Here is a 19,257-nt window from a genome sequence, read left to right on the forward strand (position 1 = left end):
CCCAACAAGGAAGAGTTTTGAATTAAAATCCACTACCCTGCTCATGTGAATGGTCATGAGCAACAGAGAGGCCAGTCCTTGGTTCTCTCTGATAGGTGGATTTCATCTGCATGAACCAAGTGATGGGTATGTGCTCTGTAATGAACATGAGCCCGGTGATGTGATGGCAGGGAACCATCCCTAATTCTGTGCTACAGCAAGAACCACTTTCTGTCAGTTATGTGTGTGAAAATATATGATCTGGTTCTCCATAGACTCACATCAATTTTATTCACATGCTACTATATTTTCAGGGAAAAAACTCCTGATTTATATCATTGTAAGTAGGAGGAGGATTAAGACTAAAATACTTCTAACGGAGTAGGTGTTCAAACAGTCCAGTGATTAATTTGATATGAATAATTCATTTGGAAAAGTTGTTTTTTTCCCCTAGTCCTGAACAAACCAAAGATAGCAATTGAATGTTTAAATTTTATATGCTATTTGCAATTATTTGTGAATGACATCAAGTAATTTGTGGTCTACATATAACTCAAATAGGAAATTAGGATTATTAAATAAAACAGAATTTACAATTCTCATCTCTAATTATGTATTTTGACTAATTTATGTAATGAGCTCAGCTAGCCTGCCCTTCATGGATTTCAAGCTGCATGTTCAATATTTGCAATTATCTGTGCAGACAGCAGTTACATAAGTCATCTGATCAGTGACAGAAACACTACCATGTGGGATGCAGTCAAAATAGCAAAAGCAGCATATTCTAAATGTTAAAAATTCAGAAAATACTGAAACATGCAGATAAAATTTACAGCTGACTCTTTTCTGTTCAAAAACACAGAGGGAGGAAGATCCCCCCCTCTTCTGTAAGTGCTACTCTCCATAGATATACATGAAAGAGGTGGTACAAATGTGAGGTATTGCTTGTTCTTTATTTTTATCCAGAACATTAAGTGTGTTGCTTAATGTTTTTAGTAGGTAAGCAGCACTGATGGTTTGTCACTGGGGCTGGAGAGGGAATGGGGTGCAGCAGGAGAACAAGCAGCTTAGCACATGTGAAAGAAAGGCTCAGGAAAGACATGGACATGGACAGCCAGTCGAGACAGCTTGAAAGAAGATTTGGTCCAATTTTCAAGTCTGGTAGGATTTCCCCTATTCTGCTTTTTGAAACAAGTTTGAAGGTAGGATGTGAAAAACGACATGGTTTTGATCACATCACCCTAATGACAGCTGCTGACCCCTAGTTAGATGAAACTATGGCTTCACTGAGCTGTCTGGGAGCTTGGTCTTTAGCTGGGATATAACCAGGACTTCACATTGGATCCTTAAAATCGTGGCTGTGCTCTTCCTTTCTGCTCTTATTAGTCTTACTAGGCCCTCTTACTTCTACCTGCTTTATGCCTCATCCCCATTACTCCTAGGTATCCTTGTCTAGCCAACTGAACAAACCTGCAATAAGCCCAAATTTGACACAAATCAACTTCCACAGGCTATCAGTGCTCATTATAACAGGCTGTCTCTTGTTGGTATTGAATACTCTGCAGAAGAAAGGGAAAGCGATTAAAGAACACCATAAAGCACACTTAAAGCAAAGAGCCCACTGCTAGGACATATATGACAGCAGCCAAAGTACTCCTAAAATGTATGTCCTAGTAAAGCCTGACTGTCAGCAATGGGGCATTTTCTTACTACCCTAAACTGCAGTGCTGCCTACCACTCTTAGGTTGTCTGAAACACTGAAAAGGAGATATTAATTTATCATAAATATAAAATAAAAACCAAGTGTTTTGGAAATATATCCAGATAATAGAGCAGCCTCTCTAATTAGCACTGCCTTCTACCTTTAACTACTCTATGAGTTCTGGACGTGTTTTTCTATAGAATTAACATTTTTATTGTCATTTTCCCTCTCTCACCTCCTTAATGTTCTCTTACTACTTTGTTCAGCAGTGAAGGCGGCAATTTTTAAATCTGATAGGTATTGAATATTAAGGACCAAAAATTCATATTCAGTCACTGAAATAGCTGCCATGATTTTCCCCTGCACATACAAATCTTCTTTTGCTGTGGATGGAAATGATTCTAATGATATTCCTTTCACCATCCTTGTAATGCAGTTACAGCTACTGATGTTTGTGACATTGTGTGCAGGTTAAACTGATGAGTTATGAGTGAGTCTAGTTATCTACACAGTGGTTAATGATGTCTCCTCTGCAGTCACAGATGTAGACAAATAGGTCCTTAGTTACCTCATCCACAGGCATATGGCTACACCCGCACTTGCAACTCTTCCCTCACACCTACTTCCTCCCCTTTATTTCACATTGTAATCTCTTATCATGAGTACAAATGTGAGAAATGGGGTGCAGGGCACTCTGCAGAGCATCCCTTTCCCCCACCCATGTGCACCTTATCACTGTCAGACTCCCTTCAACTCCTAGTTGCTCTTTTGTTTTCAAGAAAATTGGCAAATCTACACTAGAAAATGAAAGTTTTGTTTGCATTAAACATTAAAGAAACAGAATGGTAAACACCGCCAATTTTAACACACAGCTGACTTTTGTCCCTTGACAATTTAAATGAAAGGCAAATAATGTTCTGCCTGTGAATCAAAAACTCTCCTACTTTACTGAATGTATCTGATGCCATGAAAAAGAAAATACTGGTGAGTTTGAAGGCAGTACTGAAATGCATAATGCTAGAAACACAAACGTTTTTTCTAAATAAGAAGGTGCTTTTGTAAAAAAGTACTTTAATGAAGGACTAATTACCTCCAAGTGATGACATTTGAAAAAAGATGCTACAAGCAGCTTCTTACTCAGAAATTAGTAACCAAGATCAATAAACACAACATAAAATGTAGGCATATTATTGATGCAGATACCGATGTAGATAATGTAAGCATAATACTGCTATAAAAGGTTGAATTCTGTGAAAAAAGCTGATGAAATAGAATAACCAGTGTTAATTCTATTGAGGCTGACTTCAAGTAGCTAGTGTTCAACCAGTTTGGTTTTTATATGGCCTTGAAACATATGCCAACTATAGCTGCTCAATCCATATTGCAATTAGAAATGGTTACCTTTGTTGATCAAAAAAAAATGAAATGGAAGAAAATAAAAATAACATACCATGTTCACACACAAAACAAAAAGAGCTATATCAGGGACATCAGGGAAGGTGGAATACTATAACAACACATTTTATATTGTTATACTATTCCACCCACCTTAATGGAGAACCCTTCGGTGTGGCTACGCCATAGCCTTTGGAATCCAGATTTCCTCCCACTTTCATGGTGTCACATGGCTTTCGTTGCTCAATGTATTCATTCATGGTGGACTCCAGCAGGAAGGCAAACTTGCCCTTGGATTTGCGGACACGAGCTACTCCCTCTGCAGTAGTCCTAGTGAACACTGATGGCTCAGCTGATTTCATGTAGGTCCACATCTTTTCATACACTGCTATTTTTGATCTCTGGGGAAAATCAAAAACAAGTTAGAACAAAAGAATGTTGCAATGTTTCAGAATGGCACTACTCAAATAAAATAAATTATACTTAATTTTTCAGACATTTGAGGCTGGGAAAATCTTGGAGAAGGGTTTTATCTGAATTCCATTATTTTAAAAGAGACAAAAAAGAAAATTATCAATACTATAGTACCAGATACTATTTTTGAGTTTGGCTACCCTCTAGCAGTCAAAAAAGAAACCTGCAAAGCTGAATTTACTGTTAGATAGAGGAATTCACAGTCAATGTGTTTTAGGGAATGATATATGAAAAAGATGTTCACAATAAGACTGTACTCTTAAGAGAAACAGTAAAATAATCTTCCCATAAATACTGAGCTGAATCTTAAAGCATTTCTCTAACACCCACTTCTTCTACCATCAAAACCACAATAGCTTAAGTAAGATTTCTGCTTTCATGATTCAGAGTCCAGAACTGACCTGATCTATATTCAGAAATGCTATACAGTATTTGAAGATATGGTTCACAGTAAAAGATGGAAACAGCAAGTTGGAGCAAATACTAAAGAAAGTAAAATGCCATTAAAATCTTTCTTAAAGAATTAGATATGATTTTAGAACTGCAGTATCAGTGGATTTATTTTAAAGACTCTCATCCTGCCAATAACTGAGTAAGAAATATACTTTCTCAAAGAATGCACAAGAATTCATGGCTTAGAGTGCATTAATTGGAAATTTTCCTGTCTGAGAATGCATGGAGTAACTGCAGGTAAATACTTAAGCAAAAATAAAACTTCTTCATAAAAAATTAAAGCAAATAAAAAATTTCGCTAAAAGAAAGGAAGGAAATGCTGTCAGGCTGAGAAGTTTCCCATGCTCATTAGATTCACCCAACAACTCCTTTGCTTCCTCCAGCAATAGCAATACATACATGCAAACCAGCAGTGTGTCAGCTGAACACTACACACTGTTTTTATAATAACAGATGGCACTTGTCTTCCCCTATGTATGCTGCAAAAAGGACTTTTTAACCTAATGCTCAAGTCAGCTTTTATTTGAGTCAAGAGGAGTTTCTAGCTAAGCAAGATTTGGTCTACGAGCCTGTTACTACACTGTGCTGAGCACTCCAGAAAAATATTCATTATTCTAAAGCCCCAAAACAAAGGGCCATAGATTATTTAAACAAATACTAAATCCTATAATCTTAGTATTATATAAATTAAAAATGGCTTTAAGAAGCCTGGAACTGAGCCTTTTTTATATTTGAGAGTAATTTCCCTGAAGCACTTCTTTTTACCAATTACTGAATGACTGTATCATTACTTAGAAAATAATTTGTTAGGGACCTAAGTCTATCCTGAAAATAAGTGGCATTTTACTAAAACTGTTCAATAAAAATGCCATATAGCAGAACATCATAAATTGTGCTTTCCCTTTTTAGCTTGTCTGTATGCATAATTTTATCTTTCTGTCAAATATAATAACATTTGAATCAACAACAGCTGTGTATGTCCATAATCACATCCTGACTTGTCACCCTTTCTTTTCACTACAGTCACAGCTATTTTATATTTACATAATACTGGCTGGGAGCAGAGCACAAACTAAGCCACCAATGCATTATTTTTGCTTTACACGGATGTAATTACGTGGATTTAAATTTACAGAAAGAAAAAAATGGAAGAGAGCAGCAATAAATCAGACATAATTTCAAGAGTATTTTCTTGCCTTTGCCTTCACTTCCAAACATTTCTCTCATCTTAACATCCATTACATCTATTTCTTTATAAAGTAACCATATAATAGCTCACTTTCATTTATAACTTTATGCAGCACATAAAACAGCTTGATTAGTAACAGGAAACACTGCTCTACCTCAATTGAAAAAGGCTGCATTTAATTTTTTTTTCTTTTATCATCTAGTCTCCTTTGCCTATGAAAATAGAAAAATATGGAAAGTCTAGAAAGGTATCTGCTCTCTAACATTTTCTTCTCCCAAACTTTGATTTGCTTGCATTCAATTTCTACCTGTCAACTCAGAGTGAAAACTGAAGAGTGAACTAACAAATATTTTTTATTATCATATGAGAAAACATTGCAGCTTTCCCTGCAGTCAGCGAAGCTGGGATAATTTTAATTTCCGGCTTTTCTGAGTAGAACTGCTAAAACTAACTACTTTCCCTCTTGAGCAGTCTGCCTGGAAAATACAACTCTCATTGCATGTAAACCAAAAAATAGGAGTATATAACAGCTAACAGTATCAAAGTTCCTCTTTTTCTTTATGTTGGCTTTAAAATGATTTTCCCTTTTCTGCTTTCAAGCCAAATTTAAAACCGACTGAAGAGGTGTTCAGAGTTTCTGACATTTTGATCAGAAATGACAAAATGATGAGAAAATGTCCTGAAGGCTCATCTTCAGCCAGATAATCACCACTGACAGAAAAGTTACACATGATTCTAATACCAAAAATTAATTGCTTCCAAACCCACAAAATGTTCGACTTGGCACACAAATCTTCTTGTACTATTGTTTCAGGCTAGGTCTTAATTTATGTATTATGAAAAACAGCTTTTGTGTAAATATTGTCTGTCGATATTTTATCTTTCTTCCTGTTTTGTAAAAATTTTTTTTAGAAATAGCACATAGAGTATCATTAAGAATCACCATATTGTGAGAGATATTAGAAATAATTGGAAAGCAGGGCCTCAACTGAACTATTTTAAAGAAAGTGATCAACACAGTTTAAATCTTCATTAAGCTTCACATTTTGCATATGAAATAGTATTTAGTATTTGTAGTTATTTTCAGTTTCCCTCTGTATTTTGAAAGAAAAGAAAAAATAAAAAGAATAACATTGATTTTCCTTCTTTTTTCTCTTAGCCGTTTAAGATTGAAGTGAAAGAAGGGCTGTCACCTTAGACATTTTTACTCCATCATAGTATCTTCTCTTTAAAATGAGAACTTGCGTAAAATATTGAAAGAGTCTCTGTGTTTACAGGATGATTTAAAAGAACCATGAAATTTTTATGACCAATAGTGTTTCTACATCAAAATATCTGATCTCATTACTTCAATACAATGGCTTGTATATGTATTTTGAAAGTCTTAAGAAAACAATTCCAGTCCTTCATTCTTTACTGTATCTTTGGGAATTACTTTTTGCATACCATCACCTAACAAATTTGCAAGGACTAGATACTCTTGAAAATGCAACAAGTTAATAAATACAATGTTACATAAATCTGCCTGACCATCAGCATCATGTTTTTAAGTATCATCGCAGTTTCATTCTAGTAGAAAGAACTATTTGTACCCATATATTGTGCCTACCACCTCAACTTACGATGGACTGAAACTCGAGTTCCAAGAATAAAATATCTAACTTTCCACAAAAAGAACTAAAAATGTGTTTATGGGTGAAACATAGGTGAATATAATTAATCAGTAGGAGGGACTGTACTCATTAAAAAAATAGTAAGACAGGTGTAGTTAGAAACCTTTTAGTGAACAGTCCTCATTAAAAATTAGGTTCCAAGCACCATAGCCATTTCAGCTGGATCCTTCTAGAGTTCAAGAAGAGAGGCAGATAATTAAATGTGTTTTTTATTTCACCATAACACACACATCTCACACAGGAGGCACAGGGCTGCTTTTCTTTCTCCAGTGTCTACAGAAGAAATCTAGAAAACTGGGTTAAACTTAACTCCTTGAGCAGTTTCATGATGTGAAAGTCCAATCACTGTGTTTGTTAAGTGAAATCTCTACCTTATAAATCATCTTTCTGCAGCTAATAGAACAGATTTACAAGCACTTCTATGGGGATAGTTGTTGCAATAAAAAGGTTATTTCACTTGAGACACTGTCTTTGAATGGATATTGTCTACAGTTTCCAAATGGCACTGAAAATCTTCTTAATGGTTTACTGAGTTCAGTTTGGCTAAACTGAAAACAGTGAAGGTGCGTGTGAGTGCCTAACAGAACTCCTTTCAATTAGGCAATTAGAAGAAATTTTCAGTCCATCTTCCTGACCTCTAAAAATCCCTTAATCTTCACATTTCAGCTAAATAATGACCTAATGACCTGTGCAATTTTGAAGGAAGGGGGACTGGCTCACAGCATTTATTCAGAGCTGTGTTTAAACACTAAACTCACTTCGGTCAGCTGAGCTTAACTTTCATCTGCTGGAGTCATGAAATAAAGCAGGAAGGACTATTTATTATGTGCTGCCTGTGATGCGCCCAAGCTCCCTGCTTTCCAGCTGGCAAATGATTACATACCAACCACACTAATGCAGGAAAGCAAATGACAATGAAGCAATCAATAGAGACAGCACAGGCATATGAATGGCTATTTATGCTGTTTCCTAATGCTCCAACCACATCCCCTCGAGTTAAATTTTCCCTTTATTATCCATCTGAAAGTCAGCAAATTAAAAAATGCATTTCCTGCCCACCACCCAAGACCCTAAAGCAAAATGCACACAGCCAAATCCATAAGCAGAAACAAAACCTGCAAGACTCCACTTTACCATCATAGGCTTTCAATGCTGCACATCACTTCAGTACTGTAGCTTCACATGAATCAATAGTGCAATGCTGCTTTAATTATCACTTGCTTCAGTATCCCCCTGGGCATCTCTTTTGCATCTCTTTTTTTTTTTTTTTTGACAAGATCAATAAGTTTTCCACAGATTAAAAAACTGAAAAATCCAACAAATTGTCTTGGGGGGTAAAGCATTTCAGGAGTTACAAAACTATACTGCATATAATTGCAAAGTCACATTATTTCACATTTCCAAACATCTTAAAAGAGTGGTTGGTAGGGATAGCTGTTCTAATGGATGTGCCAACTTACTCTGAAGAACTCTTTGGTTGACCCTGAGTCCAGTGTCCCGTAAGCAATTTCGGTTTGTTTGGCAAGGTCTTCTGCACTCTCTATGGGGGAGACCATTCTCTCAACAGTCAAGAAAGCAGCGAGGTTAGCAGTGTAGGATGAAATAATGATGAGCGTGAAGAACCACCAGACACCTCCGACAATGCGACCTGAGAGGGATCTAAACACGAATAAGATAATGCACATTTTCCTGTCTCTTGAGCCACGAAAAGTGAGAGAGAGAGAGAGAGAGAGTGTGTGAAGGCACCATTATTGCTGAACATTTGTCATTAAGCAACAATCAATGGGAGGAAGATCATTTGCATTTTAAATATTAATAGATGCTTCTACTCTAGAAATTTACTGTCTACAGTGTAGTCCGCTGTACCAATGTGTATCACACATACACTGAAACTTAAATCCTCTTGGACAGTAATCTCAGTGTTCCTATTATTTCAGGACATGCCTAAAAATAGGAAAAAAGTGTCAAAAAATACTGCGTTGGTAATCTCTTTTTGGAGACAAAAGTAAATCATGGTAGCTTAAAATCAGTAGCTTTCTTGGTTTCCTCTTAAAAAAATTGCAAAAGGCTTTGCATATGGATTATGTTGGCTTTAGGATTAACACGTTCCTGTCACCCAGACTTCTCAGAAATTCCATAAGCTACTGCAATCATTCATTGAACATTCACATTTTTCTTCTTTAAGAAGCAAGAATTTTGTGATAAAAGAGACATTTCTGTTAAGTAAAAAATTGTATTTTCCTTTTCAATACCTGCAATTTGATGAGAAGGTTGTTGAGGAGCAAGGCACATTCACTCTTAATCAGTACCAGTTTTATTGCTAACTTCAATAATACAAAGATTAGGCCAATGCTGAACACTCAAAATTTCACTGCAAATGGCTAAAATGAAGCCTTTAAGTTTGAAAGATTGGGTCATAATATTTAATTAAAAAGTTTTAGTTACTGCCCACTAAAGTTCCAGAACTTCATAAAATGTTGAGAAATTCAGGAGTGCACGTATTAGACTAATCATGTACTAGATTATCATATATTATAAGACTAATCATGTATTATAGAACCAAAAGTAGTAGATCTGAGGCATGTTCTCTGTTGCTCTAAGAGCAACACAGTCTGGCTTCTCAGAAACAGTCAAATATTGTCTCTCACAGACAGCAATATTTGTGAAGCAGCACTGTAGAACTTGAAACAGAAGTGGGACATCCCTTGATGCAAGGCAGATATTCAGCACAACTGTGTGCATTTCATGGTTGTAGCACAATGGAACTAATCCAGCAACAACACAGTTCTTCAGAAGACAACCCGGTGGAATTTCCCCTGTGTGAATCTGCTGTTTCTGACAGCTGTTTGGGGTTTACGCACATTGACATTGGAAAAATAATAGTAATGACTGAAAGTTCAAGTAGATTATCTTTTGCTCTTATCATGGCTATTAAAAAAAAAAGAAAAAAAAATTAAAGGTTGAAGAATGGACTTCAAAACACTGCCAGGAAAATTAATGAAAGAAGGTTTTATGCCTCAGTGTTGAAGACAAAATGCAAATGTAAAAAGATTTGACACAAACCTTGGGGAAATATCACATCCTTGTTGCATAAAGGCACCCAGGGAAAACCAGAGGCTGTTGAATATGCCAAACTCATTGGGAGGCTGGTCACTGGGTCCTTCTTTCCCATCCTCTGGTTCTTCTGTGTGCCACTCATATGGACTAAACCTGCTAACTAGGAACAGGACCACACTGACACCAATGTAGGCAAAGACTATGCACATCCAGATCTCATACGCCAAAGGGTCCAAGAAGGAAAATACTCCTGGTTTAGATTTCTGGGGCTTTTTGATCATAATGGATATCCCCAAACTCATAAAAGGTTTAGAAAAATCAATGACCTCTTCTCGTACCAAAGTGATGGTCAGAGGCGCAACAGCAATCTCTGCTTTCTATAAAGAAAAAAGAAATATAGATGTATAGATTAATTGATGTGTGCTTATACACTTGGTAAGCAGCTAATTCCAAAGGTATGTTATTTACATCAGGACACTGTGGCTTAAATGCTCTTTGTAGCATTTTTCTCTTTCCTTCTATCACACTCTGCATTTACTCAATATGCTTTCAGTAAAACAAACACATTGCAGGTTTTTATTTTACAAAATTATACAAATACTTAATTTTTCTGCTAAAGAATAGATTCTTAAATCTTATAGAGGTGAGCAGCAGTATAGGCATTAATTTAGATTTAAATAAAGGAATTAAAGAAAGAATGGAAAATGAGAATGACCTTATTGTCACTGAATGTATAGAGACTTTTTAATTGCTGTATTTTGGTAAGACATAATAATATTTGGAGGTAAAGCAGTTCATGGATTCAGGAAATCTCCAAATGGCATGAGGCTGCAAAAGTGATTAACTGTTGCTGTGATTTCACCAAACTGCACAGAGCTGTCTCAAGTGACATATAGCCCAATAAGATTGAATTAGGTTTTAAACAGCAAAAAATGGCAAGTATACAGGAAATAGGTGTGTAAAATCATGTGCTAACTGGATAAAATGTCTGCTGAATCCATTCCCACTAGTGTCAGGAATATTTTTTAAATGTATATCTAACATGTTTTTTGGATGACGATGCCAATCTTGAATGAATCAATATTGATGGAGGTGATTATGGCTGCTAACAATGATGTCTGTATGCACCATAAAATACTGGGGCTAAACTAACGCGTTGCTTTTCTCCTTAGGGATGCTACACTACATTAAGGTTTGTTCCTTGCCCAGCCTTGCCTTTCACACTAAAGCTGCCATTGCAGCAGTGCTTCAGATGGGAATTGTGTGGTGACCTGGGGCAAAGGATGCACCTCTGAGAGGGGAACAGATGCAAGAGCTGCTGAAACCTGTGTCCTGTTCATCACCATGGTGCTGTGTCTAGGTACAGCCACACAGCAGAGCCTGTGCTCTGTGACCAGTGTGGACTTCTATACAGCTTATGGGCTCAGGAGAGTAACTGTATTTTGTGAACACTTTGTGGTTTCAATGAGGTTAAAACATACTGAAAAATAAGGATGTGCTCAAATAGTTTAATCCAGCGTTATGTAAATAGCTTGTGTGCCAAAGAAAATATTGAAAAGGAGCTTATTATTATCTTACAACTTTGAAACAGGTAAATGCATTTAAAATAATCTGTGGTTTTTATTTTATGCTCTAATTCATATGGAGCCATATATGTTTATGGAATTTAATTTTCAACCAGTATTAGGTAGTTAAAAATTAAACCTATTTTGGCAGTTTTGCAATTGTAAATAATTCAAAAGAATTGACTCATTCATAGCCCAAAAATGCACATTTGTGTTAAGATGGATGTATATTAATCATCAGATTATATCTGTCATTCTGAAATAGTTGTGATGCAAACACTTACCAAAATTTTATATAAAGATATTACACTTTAAGCAATGCATCTGAAATCATAATTTTGCAAAGGTATCAGAAATTACCTCTGGTGCTAATGTCTCAGGTAAACATTATGATAACACTGCTAATCCTCTGAATTTTAATTTACATTTTGTTATACAAGGCATTTTTTTAAAATTTGGCTTCTTAATCCCTTGTGATTCTCTAAATCAGGCTGAAGCAGATGTTTTATGAAAACAGCTATTCTATGAGAAGGGTAACATGTCTAAAATATCAAAATATCAATATCAATACTTCAACTAGCCTGAAAATTAGAAAGTAAACTTAGTTTCTGTAGTCTAAAGACTGTAGGATGGTTTGAGCTACTGGCTTTTCTGCATATTTCTTTTTTATCTTACTCATAAGTAGCTTTTCTCCAGAAGAATAGTTTCCTTCTTTAGAGTCAACATCTTTTGTATTTCTAAATTTTAATTATTGAGAATGCCTAATGTGGAGTCCTTTGACTAAGCAAAAGACTCATGGCAACTGTGATCTCTTCCTGCCAATCCTCTCTGTGTTTGCCTTATAGTGGTATCTTCATTAACACAGTGTAAATGACAGACCTAGTCACTGGTCTTCAAAGGTGTTGGCTAACAGGGTTTTTTTTCTGTCTGCAGGTTTCTACTGGAGTTAAAACACAGATTCCTGAGGGTTGTTAGTTTTCACAGTGTGAGCTGGAAAAGTGACTTCCCCAAGTTAGTGTGAATTGAGGAGGTTTTGAATACCTACTTAGTACATTGCATATTATATGTGAAATACTGCAGAGGATTTATCGTACGAAATTTAAATGCTCAAATAGGGTATGCAGGACTTGAACATGATCAGAACTGCTGCCTACAGTACTTGAAGGAGTTAAAGAGGAGAAATAGAAACTTAACCAATTTTTTTACAATAGTGATCTAGTATCAGATAATTCATAATTTTGATAAATCAATTTTATGCCAAGAAATCTAAGGAAAATATACAGCTAGGTCATTAATTAAATGCCAAAAACTTGGAGAAACTACAGCCCCCCAGACTGATCATATTACTATTTTTGTATGACTATTGTGTACCATGTAAAGCCTACATAAACTCTTCCTTGCAAAAGCTAAATCATGAAAATAGCTGTGCATGATAATTATGTGCTTTGCCCAGTTAACATACACCATATAATTATGGATTTAAATGATTAACAATATAACTATGGTGCAAAAACAATTAATGATTTCGTTGCCATTGAAATCTGTTTTGACAAAGACTAATGATACTTCACAGTTAAATAACTGCATCTGTAACAGCATTTCAATCAAGGCTCCACCATTACCAAGTACAGATGTATTCTGGATCCTTCTAATATTATAGAAAGAGACAAGATTGATTCTGATGGAGAGAGACATTTTCTTTTCCAGAATATATAATTATTATAATGTTGTGAATAAAATTTATGCTTGGTACAAGTATTGTGAAGGTGGTAACGCTATCTGAGAAAAAATCATGCAGAAACAGATTTTAATCTCAGAAGCTCATGGCTTCTGAGATTTCAAACAGAAATGAGTTGTGACCTTTTGTGTTAAGCAGTGAAAGAAAGGCATTCCATGTCAGGAGAATGAATATTTAATTGGAGCTGACTGCTAGTGAATTTGGAAACACCTGTTACATGTGCTTAATGGCATTTCATCCCCAGCCAGCATTTCTTCTGTGAGCTAGATATCAAGGCAAATAGAATCCACATGGACCACTGCATGCATGTGGATTCATTGGGGACAAATAACCAAGATTTCCTCGTAGTTTTTAATAATGTGCTAAAATCAAAACAGGAAAAGAAGCAACCATCCCCATTGTGACTTTCTGTACAATCTTAGCAAAACTGTACCCCACAGCATTTTATATGATGTTTCCTCTGGGACATGATGGAAAAATCAACCATGGGGTTTAGGAAATTACTATGCTGCTCTGTGCAGCACCTAAGTGTCCAGGTACCAGAACAACCTCTGGTGCATACAAGTCTTAAAGGAACATGGGATAAAATTTTCACATATCCATTCTCAGTAATAAGGACAGGGCCAAGGGGCTTTGGGGTATGAAAGCAAGAGCAAGAGAGCAGAGGAACATTTTGTGTTGTACAGAAAGAGTCCAATCTCACCAGCAAGAGCAAAACTGTCTGTTAATCCATTAACATGGTTGGGAATTAAAAGCTGTAAAATGTTTCCCAAATAGATCATCTCGTCAAGTTGCTAATTCAGTTGCAAATTCTCTCCCAGTCCTGGCTGCAAATAAAAAGCCTTGCTTGAAACACAGCCAACTACTCAGACTATTTGTGTTTATGATTAGGGGATCTATCAGAGAAGATGAACATACTCTTCTTCTAGCAGAGCTTTGCAGCAAAGTCTCTGCCTGACTGATTTTTCTGTTTTCTCCTAGGCCTGGGAACCTGATGCTCTGTAAATTGCCTGGCAAGGACTCAAGGAATTTGCAGGGAGGATGCTCTTGATGGATCCCCTGTGGGAATCCTTAGCAGAAAACTTTGTAAGTAGCAGAAAGAACAATTTCCTTCAAAGCTACAGCTGTAGAAGTACACTAAGCATGCCTGGTGTAGCTCTTGGCCTTAAGGCCCAGCGCACCGGACAGGCCGCGTCGCTGCCATCAAAGTCACCCGACCTCTGAACCTGCATGGCCTCGTCCAGCTGGGCTCAGGAATTGTTTTGGACAGTAATTATGGGCCAAGAATGTACTGGAGACCATTCTTGCAATTTAACAGATTCACCTTCAGGTGATTTCTGAAGGGCGGGGACATTCCCCGGTGCCACTGATACACCGGGATCGATACAGCCTCAAGGAGCCTTATGACAGTGGGGCAAATGTCCTGGGCAGCAGCTGACTTCAGTAAAAAAGCAGCTCCAAGAGCTTTGCTGCAGCTCATTCCCAGGGCCTAGTGCCAGAATTGCAAAGAGACTGCAGTCGTCCTAAACAGATAGCTGGAAAGAGCCTCCTCCTCATTCTTTTTCATTACAAAAAATAAAGTGTTGGCTTTGTATTCTGGCCAGGCCTTCTTCATTAGGGTAATTTGCAACAGGTTCCTCTTGCCTGTGAACTTTACTGCTTTCAGCTCTTGTAAAAGTTGTAGGTTTGACACATCTGTGTGAGCTTCCTTACAACACTTTTTATTTCAGTTTAGTCCTAAGCCAATTTGGGATTGATGAGGTAAATTTTTTTTAAGATAAAAGAAGGAAAAAAAATAGCCCATACAAACAGAAAATGAAAGTGTAATATCAAGTTTCCTCTATAATTTTCAACTAGATGATAGGCCACTGAAACTGTACATCTGAACAAAAGAGTTTTCTCATAAATAGTAACATTTCTTGGATAATTGAAAAACATTCTAGTATAAAACAGTGCTTGGCCATTGATGTCCATGGGTTTGCTCTTGCAATTAAAAGTCAGAAAAGGAGTAACCTCCATACTTGATAAAAGAATTCTGAAAAATCTTTATCTTTTACTATCTTAAGAATTGAGCTGCTTTCAAGACACTGAAGTAGATATACATGCTTGGTGATATTCAGTGTTTCTATTCTTTAAAGAGAAATTTGAAGTTGGCTCCTTCACAAACTTCAAAGAACATGGAGAATTTTGGGAACCTGATATAACCTTTCCATACCAATGCGGAAGGGAGATCACTGAAATTCTGGGGCACATTTCCCACACTCCTGCAGCACAGAGACTGTTTCATTCTACAGAGCCCCTTGAACTGATGCTAATGGAGAATTTATCAGCTATGCTAAACTGGCAGAAGGGAACTGAAATGGAGCTGCTACAAAAGCCAAGAGGCCTTTCCAATGTATGGCCTGAACTGCCAATGAAATTGAGAAAAATGCGACTGGGGATGGATCAACTGGTGTGCAGGAATTTTTTATGAGGAGGTTGAGGCATGTTATGAGTTCATGGGTGGAAATATTCACATCTGAGTAGTCTGAGGATTTTTTTTATTATTCTATCACTGAAATTAAAAATTTCTCTAAGAATTCTGAACTGTTCTTGGTGCAGATACTAGCAACTGTAGTAATCAGCAAGCTCAGCTCTGAGTTTTGCTACTTTTGGTAACACCAGATACTGAAAATATTTATTTAGATCTGTTGGAGCTATGTTCTTTTAAATATTGGAACTTTATGTGCCAACAGAATTGCTAAGTATTATGGTATTCTGAAGAATCCTTCTCCAGAGCACTCTATAACATAATGTTTTCAGTTGTTAAACTTACCAGGTTTGATCTTAAATTTTATTATTGATGGTCATCTTAAAAGTCTGTCTTCATTGTGAATTGCCTAATTTTGTACTTCTCTGTAGTGGTTTATTACCTATGTTTAATATGGTGGATTTTTCATTTCTCAAACTAGACCAAGGATCCCATCTTTTTAAAAAGATCTGTCCACCATTCCATGAAAATGAATTAATGAGTGATATTCTTCCCAACCAAGTTTTACAGTGTGTCAAGAATAGATGGTCGCTAACATTAATGAATTTTTAAGGGATATACAAACTATGTTCCAATGTTTCAAGGTACCAATTGAATAAATAGTAGAACTTGCATGAAACTACGAAATTTTATCTTGAAAATAAGTGAAAACTCACAGACCTGAAACAAGATTCTGTTTCCTTTCTGTGACCCCAAGATTAAATAAAATGCACATATACTTCCTATTTTGTGACTTATACTATGATAAATTAAATCCTGCTTCAAAAATTGGTATGCTTACCCCATAAACAAGTTCTCCCACCATCCCATTCCAGATTTTTGTCTCTGGATCCCTTGCTCCATATTTTCCATCAGGAACAATGGCAATTTTGTACTTGATACCAATATGTTTTGCAATTTCTGATGCCAGATCTACACAGTATCCTTCAAACTTGTCATTCCCTTCAAACGTATCATGGTTTTTCTTGAACATAACATATGGGGCTTCCTATAATGAAAGAAGTAGAACTGTAAAGAAGAAGTGTACCGAATATAGTCTGAAAAAAACCAAACATGTCATGAGCTGACTGAACAACACACAATTTAGAAAAAGTTAATGGACAGTATTAGCAGGTTTAAATTAAAATGTATGAACAGAAATCCTTCTGGCAAGATATACTCTTCACACTAATTTGGGTTATACATTTCACAAGAATTATTATTATTACTTTGTTTTAAATGACAGACCTTGGTGCAGTATATACTAAATTTAAAGCATGAATAGAGGTTGGGCCTATACAGTGCAAAGGGCTGTGAGATCATGAAGGTACAATGTAGACTTCTGACTTCAGTGAGTAAGCATATGCTCTAACATAGTGGGGTTATCACCTATGTAACTTCAGGTGCAGAGCCTGAGTGGCTTCATTTCTTGAGTTTAGAATGTATAGCTCCTAAGAGGCTACACACATTTTAGTGAGAACACAGAAATACACTCCCAAGGAAACATGCATATTCCCTTTAAAATAAACAGTGCAGATTCTGCAAGGTTTTTTAGGATGAACTTCAGTGATATGCATGGACAAGAATGGCATTAAGTTGACAGTGACTTTACATGTTGTATGAAAAAGAAGTACCAAATATTTTGGGACAGTGAGTGCCATTGAGAACGAGTAAAACCTGTCTTGATGAGTGGATCTTGCATTCCCTGTATAAACCATACTACCACAATAGTGAACATTATACAGCTGGGAAATCAAGGTAATTTTTAGCTCTATGTGAATTTTCAGACTTTAGAAATTATTAAGTAAATCTATACTTTCTGATGGTATTTTAAATTACTTCACATAGTTTATATTCAGAGCCAGTTCCAGATGAAATATTTGTCTAATATAAAGGGTAATTTAGGTCACCCTTTGCTTGAATTTACATCACCAAATACCAGCAACTTAAGTTTTCTCTGTGCTATCCCTGGAAAATGTTGGTCTTTTGACACAAACCTTGGTAGTATTCTGCCCCATTCCCATCTTTCCTACAGATATAATTAGCACAAGAATAAAAATAAATTTAAACATGTAGTGCAGCAATGCTTGCTTCACTGAAACTACAAGAACATCATCTGTAAGCAACAACAATTTTGTAACCTCTATTAGGTGTCTAACAAGGGTGGATAGGTGGTATTACATGAGTGCAGTGCAATGAGTGCCTTTGCCTGTATAGAGTTTGCATCTTCAAAGGAAAACTGCTGAGTATTACCAGCAGCCTGCACTTTTTCTTTTATTCCTATCCCTACTTAAATCACCTTGATCTCAACCACTGGTCTTCTAGAGGGAGAGAGGCAGAAAAGCAGGGAGATCTTGACCTCTGCAGAAGTTCTTGATTTTTGGAAGTATTTTGGCCATGTGTATAAAATGTTCTTCCCTCACAAAGACTTTTTGTTCACATGAGAGGAAGAGCCAAAATCTGTGCCTCTCCACATATGTTATTGCACACAAAAAGGTTTAAAACAAACAGAGGTGAAAAAGACTCTGTCCTGTCTGTGATTAGCCAACTGCTTGCTAGAAGGGCAACAAATTGTCCACTTCCTATGTTCGTGAAGGCTCCTTATAAGCTTCAGCTACATTGCTTGCTGCACCTCAAAAGCAATTTTGCATTCCAAAGGCTAGAGTCAGTGATTTCCAGCTCTTCTGATTCAGCCATAAATCCCAGCCAAAGGCATGCAGCTAGAGTCATACCAGGAGATAATTCTGGTGATGGACTCAAAGACAGGCACAGTGTATGCCAGATCAGCTTGCTCCTTCCTCCAAAACCCAGACACTGTGCTTCTGCCTGCACCTCACCACTGGCAGGGCTGCTGCAAACAAAGCATTTTAACTGCTTCTACACAGCAAAAACAAGTGACAGATACCTCAATTTTTCTGTTAAAAGTTAAGTGCACTTCAGCCCTCCTAGCCAGGAGTTCTGTGAGGGAACACGGAGAAGGTAAGTGGAGTGGCCAATACTGTCCTTGGTAGGTACAAGGAGAGGCCATCCCATGCAGTTGAGTGACCACTAAGATCTGACAGGGATCTGTTGGGTACCTGGAGGAACTGCATTGGTTCTCTTCCCCATCCACCTCCCTTTCTTACACTGATCTCACTGATTTAGAGTAAAATACAGCAGGGAGCATTTTTCATAATGCAATTAGCTTATAGAGTAAGGTAGCAGGCCTTGCTGTGACTGCTTGCAAAGAAGCAGCAACTGAGTATGATCTGCCAGTGTGTAATCACACAATTAAAGGTAACAGCAACACCTACTATCATTTGCTTATATGTTGATCTTCCTTCCTAACCTATTTTATTTTTTAATTCTTGTGCCTACTTTACCTGCCAAGTAATCAGATATCTACTTTCAAGATAGAATTTGATGGGGGAATGCCAGTCGGACTGCATGTGAGTTTCTGATAAAGACTGTTTTTAAAAAAAAAGAAATCAAATAGTAGCCCTAGTTTTAAATCCTGTCCATTTCAGACTTTGAGGATGTCTCA

General features: G+C 36.7%; 1 protein-coding gene across 4 annotated transcripts in view; it reads right to left on the reverse strand.

Moving 5' to 3' along the window:
* The window catches only part of GRIA4 (glutamate ionotropic receptor AMPA type subunit 4), a 216,891-nt gene that overhangs the window by 39,498 nt on the left and 158,136 nt on the right, over positions 1-19,257 (reverse strand). For 3 of the 4 annotated variants that reach the window (XM_005417712.2, XM_005417713.2, XM_031065981.1), the window contains exons 10-13: positions 16,537-16,743; positions 9,929-10,299; positions 8,326-8,524; positions 3,230-3,477 (exon numbers count right to left, since the gene is read on the reverse strand). In XM_005417712.2, the coding sequence (XP_005417769.1) occupies positions 3,230-3,477; positions 8,326-8,524; positions 9,929-10,299; positions 16,537-16,743 (1,025 nt within the window). The remainder of the gene's footprint in view (positions 1-3,229; positions 3,478-8,325; positions 8,525-9,928; positions 10,300-16,536; positions 16,744-19,257) is intronic. The other variant, XM_031065982.1, reaches the window with a different exon arrangement.

Source organism: Geospiza fortis, unplaced genomic scaffold (genome assembly GCF_000277835.1).
Source record: "Geospiza fortis unplaced genomic scaffold, GeoFor_1.0 scaffold16, whole genome shotgun sequence".
NCBI lineage: Eukaryota > Metazoa > Chordata > Aves > Passeriformes > Thraupidae > Geospiza > Geospiza fortis.